General features: G+C 41.7%; 1 protein-coding gene across 1 annotated transcript in view; it reads right to left on the bottom strand.

Moving 5' to 3' along the window:
• Positions 1-6,214, bottom strand: part of LOC100029908 (cytochrome P450 1A2) — a 13,486-nt gene extending 7,272 nt beyond the window's left edge. Inside the window, exons 1-3 of the mRNA XM_007478167.2 lie at positions 6,082-6,214; positions 4,215-5,054; positions 2,418-2,541 (exon numbers count right to left, since the gene is read on the bottom strand). Coding sequence (XP_007478229.1) covers positions 2,418-2,541; positions 4,215-5,045 — 955 coding nt within the window. The 5' untranslated portion in view covers positions 5,046-5,054; positions 6,082-6,214. The remainder of the gene's footprint in view (positions 1-2,417; positions 2,542-4,214; positions 5,055-6,081) is intronic.
• Between the last annotated feature and the right edge of the window lie 785 nt (positions 6,215-6,999).

Here is a 6,999-nt window from a genome sequence, read left to right as displayed (position 1 = left end):
ACAAATAGGTCAATAAGGACAAGACTATTTCTAGGCAGGGGAAGGTAATGACCTTGCCATCTTGGGCTTATTTTTTTTTCAACCCTTACTTTCCATCTTAGAATCAATACTAATATTAATTCCAAGGCAGAAGAGCTGGAAGGGCTGGGTAATGAGGGATAAGTGACTTGCCCAGGGTCACATAGTTAGGAAGTATCTGAGTCCAGATATGAACCCAGGACTTCCTGTCTCTAGGTCTATCCGCTGAACCACCTAACTGCCTCCCATCTTGGGCTTATTTTTGTTCTAGTGCTTTCCCTCTCCCAATCATTTGCAAGGGAGAGAAAAGTGGGTGTTTGAACCCTAGAGATTTTGTCAGTTGCTTTTAAAAAGGTAGGTTCCATATTACTGGTACCCTTAATCTTTTTTTGTGTCTTGGGTCCCTTTGGCAATATTGTGAGGTCTGTAGACATCTTTTGAAAATAATGTTTTTACATAAAATATAAAGGATTACAAAGGGAACAAATCATATTGAAATAATGTTTTTTTTTTCTGATTTGAATTCACTGAAATCTATCCAGACCCTAGGTTGAGAACTCCTGTTCTCCATACATGAGGACTAAAAGTTAATGGGAATCAAATAGTTACATAGATGTGCTAGCCCTAAAGTAGAGAGAGCAATCTTAATGCAAATCAAAGCTGTCATGCCTTGGTGACCAAGAAAAATAGTTTAAGTGGGGAGTAGGTGGCTCAGGAGCTAGAGATCCAGGCCTGGAGATGAGAGATCCTGGATTCAAATCTGATCTCAGATATTTTCTAGTTGTGTGACCCTGGGCAAGTCACTTAACCCTAATTACCTTGCTGATATCATTCTTGTGCCTTAGAACTGATATGTAGTATTGATTCTAAGAGAGAAAGTAAGGTTTTTTTTTTTTTTTAACAAAAAGAAACAGAGTTCAAGAAATTAAGCAATGATTACCTGAGAGTGACTTTCCTCTGTTTCAGAGAACTTGATTTCTTAAGCAAAAACTCTATGGAAAATGGATCCTTTATAGCCCAAACTCTGAAATTAACACATCATTTGTATCCTATAGAAAAAAAAAATACTGGTACAAGTTTCTCCCTTTCCCTTGAAAAAGTTTTTCCTTGACTCTATGGATTGAATTTGTTAAGGGTTTCTTTCTGCCTTCTAAAAGATCCCAGGGCTTTAAGTTAAAAGTATAAAGAATCCATTCTTCCACTGAGGAAGAGGCAATACTCTAGATAAAGAATCCAAATAAGAAATTGGAAATGAAGGGGAAGTTCCCTCTGTTTCCTATGGCAGTCCAATCTTCCACTAATGGCATCTTCTGTATTTGTGGTAGAGTATGCCTCGTGTTAACCAGGCAAAATTTTATTGTTACTTCCTCACTATAATCTTTCACTAAATGCTTTCATTTTGAATGAATTATAGCCCATGGTTTACTAGCAGATATAAGCAATTCAATAATAAATGAGAGATACAAATTAATGGAAAAACTTTAAGGCTTTACTTTTCCCTTAACAGACTAGCGAAAATGACAAAAAGGAACAATGACAAATGTTGGAGGAGTTGTGAGAAAATAGGTCCACTAGGATATGGTAGAGCTGTGAAACAAGTTAGCCATTCTGGAAAGCAGTCAGAATTGTGCCCCCCAAAGCTACTAAATTATACATTCCCTTTGACCCAGCTATACCACAGTAAACCTATACCTCTAGCAAGGTGATCAGAGAAAGAAGAAAAAGAACTTTAAGAAGAAAGACATTTATAGCATCTTTTTGTAGTATTCCAAAAATTGGAAACTAAGGGGCTGCCTTCCTTTTGTGGAATAGCCAAACAAATGATCATCTATGAATGTAAGGAGACATTTTGTCACAAGGGATGACAAAATGGTCAATTTCAGGAAAACTGAGAAGAACTCTATGAATTGATGCAGATTGAGGTGGGAGAACTAGGCAATTTACACGATGTCTAGGTTGTAGAGAAAAATAACTTTGAAAAACCTTAGAACTCTCATCAATACCAGGAAACACTCCAAATCTCAAAGGTTCACCTTCTGACAGAGATATGATAAACTTTCAGTGCAGACAGAGAGATATTTCCAGGCATGGCCAATGTGGCAATTTGTTTTGCCAGATTATGCATCTTTATGATAAGTATTTTTTCAGATGTTTGTTGTTGTTGGGGGATATTAAGAGGAATAGATTATAAATTCCTAGAAAAATAATCATTTTAAGAAAACACTTCAGCTATGATTTTTGAGTGGATATGAGACATTCAGAGGACCTTGAATCAGAGGCAATCTTGTCTGGGAAATCTATATGCAGGTTGGAGCATCCTCTTGGGTACCCATACTATGAAAATGCTGTGATGCTAGAAAGGGACACCAGGGAGCAGGGAGGGGAAAGCTGACTCCTACCCGCTCCAAAGATGTCATTGATGAGATTGATGATCAGCATTTCTGGCACACTGGAGCTGGTGTTCCCAAAAGCCTTATCTTGGCTGTGTTTGTACAGAGCCCCAGTGATGTCTTGAATATTGTTCTGAAAGAAAGTTCAGGTTGAGAGGCCATTTCATAATTATGTGCCCATTTAGAAAGCCCAAGATTAGTGGTCACCATTTGTGTCTCCTGGATAAGCTGGAGACAGGAACCCCAATGCATCCTAGAGGAGACAATCTCCTTCCCCAAGAAAAGCCCCATTCATGGAGATAGTAACAGGGCAGCTCACATCTAGGCCAGGCAAAGGGACCATATGTATGTTCTGGAAATCTACTGGCATTTCTTTCTGGAATGTACTTTAGTATTGTTACCCTATAGGGATTCTGTTTCAGGGCCAAGAAAGGGTTGTTGGGAACATAGATGAAAACTAACACCAACTTCCCTCTCTACCTCCCAAAGAAGACAATGAACTTTTTAGATATAATGTTTCAGTGGGTAAACAATGAGCACTCATAATTACCCCTGATTTGTACATAATATCATATACTTCTCCACCTCCCTTGTCTTGTATTACTCTCAAAACTTTCATATGAAATAGATAGGGCAGGAGTAAGTTATGTCATTTCAAAGACAAGGAAACTGAGATCCAGACATGAAAAGTGAGCATCTCTGGGTTACAAAGCTAGGCAGTGGAAGAGTTAGCAGGCAGGGTGCTATGAAAAGAGTGCTGGACCAGGAGATCAAGAGACCAGAAAACTATCTAGGTGACTGAGTAAGATCTTTCTTTCCCTTTAAGCCTCAGTTTCCCCTTGTGTTAAAACAAGGAGCTTGAACAAAATGACTTCAAAGTACCTTTCTATCCCAGAGGTCTCATGAAGAAACATTCTATCTACCTTTGATGGAAAACTGATGGGCTTAGAGTGCAGATTCTAACATAGTCTTTTTTTTTTTTACATGACCAGTATGGGAATTTGTTTTGCTTAATTGTGCATGTTTGTTTCTGGAGTTCTGGGTTTTTTTCCCCTTTATGTGAAAAGGGAAGTGGGAAGGAGAGAAAGTAGATTTTTACTTTATAAAATTTAATTAAATGTATTAATTAAGATTAATTATAAAGCAATGGTCATGTGAGAAAACAACCACCACCACCACAACCAAATACCCTCTAAATTGAATGAGTCTATGATTCTGTGACTAAATTCCAAGACGCTTGACTCCCATCCCAAGGCTTTTTTGGGACCATCTGCCACCAGCTTTGCTTCTGTCCCCATGCTAGTGGAGATTCCTGGGATCTAAGGGGGAAAGCTTTGGATTTAGAATCAGAGGACCTGGGTTGGGATCTGAGGTCTTCACCCTACTAGTTGTGTGATCAAGGCAAGTTTCACCTGGATTCTTTGTACCTCAGCTTACTCTCTTGTAAAAGATATTTTTATAGAGAAAGTGATGATTATATAATTATGAGAGATAATTATGTTTACCTCACAGGGTAGTGAAGGTCAGATAAGAAAGAATATGTGTGTAAACTCAGTAATGGTCAGTTATTCTTTGCCTGGTTAGAAGCCACCAGCGAAGACTAAAAATGACACTAACTGGCATAACCTTTTTAGGTTTGCAAAGTGCTTTCCATATCTTATCTCATTTGAGCTTATAAAAACCCTGGGAAGTAGTAGCCAAGGCTAGATTTTAATTCAGACCTTCCTGACTCCAAGCCCAATACTCCTATCTGCAAAGACTTCTACTCTAGGGAGGGCGAGGGACCAAAACTCACAGGTGAATTACCTCATCAAAGGCCTTGTGATGCTCACGAATGGTATTCTGCAAGAATTTTAGGAACCTCTGGTTGAACTCTTTGAACCTCTGCAACTGAGGATTTGGGATGTAGCGAAGGATGGGGAAGAAGTCAACTGGGTTGCCTGAGGTGGCACTCTCAACAAACTCATGGCTTGCGTTAATAAGAGTCGTAAATTCTGGGTTCTTGTGGTCCTCATAGCGTTGGCTAAAACACATGGCACTGATGACGTTGGCCACAGATGCTACTATATGCCTGTAGGGGTCAAAGCATCCTACCCCCTCCATCAGCTCCTGGAATTTCTGGATCAAATGTTTAACCTCCTTGTTCACATGCTCCTCCAGGTAGCAGGAGGAAGAGGATGGAGAAGAGGACACAGAGAAGGTATTAAGAGCATTCTGGGCCAGCTTCCTCCGAACTGCCCATACTTCCCCTGAGTCGGGGTTGAAGGCCAGGCTGTAACCATCTGCAACAAAGGTGGAGCTGTAAAGGTCAGGTCTCCCCTTGAAGTCCTCCCCCTGCTTCACCAGGGCCTGCCGGATGGTTTCCAGGCCACTCAGCACAATCACAGGGGTAGAACCAATATGAATCTTCATCACATCCCCATACTTCTCACTCAGTTGGGCTAAGGTCAAGTGGGGATTCTTCCCCAGAGTCCATACATTACCAAACAGAGGCCAAGCCCAGGGTCCAGGTGGGCTTTTGAGTCCCTTAGGTACCCTTTGATGGGAAGACCTAGTGACCCAGAAGACCAGGCAGAAGATAACAGAAGCCAAGAGCAGCTCCGAAATAGAGATGGAAGCCAACAAGCTTGATACCATTTTCACTGTCTAAATGGAAATAAAAGGAAGAAGTGAGAGGGAATTTGGGGGAGAATCATGATCAGGGTTAGGATCCTCCAGGAGACCACTCATAGGACAGTCTATGGAAAGAGCCATAGATCTCCCAAGAGAGACTGGACCCCAACAGACCCAAATATTGTAGTGAAACATTTCCAGTATTGAGAGAATGAAGATCTATGAGTGGGAGCATTGAATCCTGAGTACAGCCAAGGAAAAGGTGGACAGAAAACATTTTCTCCAGGATCAGTATTATCAAAATACCTGCTTCCAAAGGTGAGGACTGAATACTAGACTAATAGCAGGCGGGGGGCCCTGGGACAATGAATAGGACACAGCTTTCAATCCTGCACTTAGGCTAAGGCTTCTCAACTTTAGGGGCAAGTGGAGAGGTCTTCAGGTGCCATCCTTCCCTTCCCACAGACAGATCAAGGAATATTAGACCTGGAAGGGACTAAAAACCAGTTCCAGAAGTTCTTAGCCTTTTTCAGTTCATAAACTACTTTGGCACACTAAAATACTTATGGGCTTGTTCTCAAATTCATGGTTTTAAATAATTAAAGGAAATGCTAAATTTTAGTCCAAAGTTAGTGCAAATAAAGACGTATTTCTTATTTCCATCCAAATTCACCTCCCTCTCAATGTTTTCTCTGGGCATGGGGACTCCCAAGTTAAGAATTCCAAATCTAAGCTAATCTCTTATTTTTCAGAGGAGGAAAGTGAGACCTAGACAGGTTCAAAATTTATTCAGTTATACACTGAATGAGTGGTACAGTCAGATGTAGAAGCCAGGTCTCAGTCCTCCTAGTATTCTCTCTCTCTCTCTCTCTCTCTCTCTCTCTCTCTCTCTCTCTCTCTCACACACACACACACACACACACACACACACTCACTCACACACGCACACGCGCACACACACATAGTCCTTGTCTTAACTACTAGAACTCAGTGTCCCTTGTGATGAAAGTCTTAGAAGTGAGGGATCCCCAGAGCTTGAGGAAATGCCAAAGGAAGTTACCTGTGTAGTCTGAGTGTGTGGAGACCCCTGGGATTGGAAGAAGCTGCTCTGGAGGCTCTTCAGCCCAGTAGGTGAACATGGGCCATCTTTTATATAGCTCCTCCTCCCTAGTTACCCCCTAAAGGGCCCTTAGGTGATCCCAGAATATCAGCCAACTAGAAATGACCTAAACTTGGATGTGAGCCCTTAACTCCTCCCTGGAAATAGAGCCTGAGACAAGGTCCAGGGCCAAGAGGGATGTTGGATTGGAGGGGATGAATATCCCTTTGCCTCTCTGGGTCTAGGTTGGAGTAAATTCCAGAGACATTGAGCCTCCTCTGGCTGCCTTGGAGAGGGAAATGGAATGATAAGCCAGCCATCAGTTCTTAAAACTCCTGCTCTAAGGTAGCCATTGCACTGGGTACTGGAGAAAACATAAAGGTGGATAAGATAAGCCAATCCCTTCCCCTGGAGGAACTTCCAATCTAAGGTAGGGGTTCTTAATAGATTTCCAGTGTCTTGAGTCCCCATGGCAGTGTGGTGAAACCTATGGACCCCTGATCAGAATAATGCTGTGGGTGAATAAGCAGCCCTGAAAAGGGCTCAGCAAGCCCTCACACCAGAGGTGCCAGTCCTTGAACACCCACATAAAGGCTGGCTTAAGGCAGAAAAGGTAAGAGTAAATCTTTTCCCTCACCCCTCTCTCACTCAGAGACTGCCCTTCTCCTTGGCCAAAAGAAACCCCGCTCCATGCACAAACGGTCCTGTTTCATCCTGAATTCTCCAGAAAATTGCTCTCTCTATCATGCCCATTCTCTCATTTATTTTCTACCTAATTCCTGACTATTTCCTTGCTGCCTGTAAATATTCTTGCATCTCCCTTCTCCTTAAAAAAATGAAGCAAAACAAGAAACCCAACAACCCTCAGTGGATACAACG

The sequence above is a fragment of the Monodelphis domestica genome, chromosome 1 (genome assembly GCF_027887165.1).
Source record: "Monodelphis domestica isolate mMonDom1 chromosome 1, mMonDom1.pri, whole genome shotgun sequence".
Taxonomy (NCBI): Eukaryota; Metazoa; Chordata; class Mammalia; order Didelphimorphia; family Didelphidae; genus Monodelphis; species Monodelphis domestica.
Note: the sequence above shows the minus strand (reverse complement) of the source record. Positions and strands in the feature narration are given on the sequence as shown.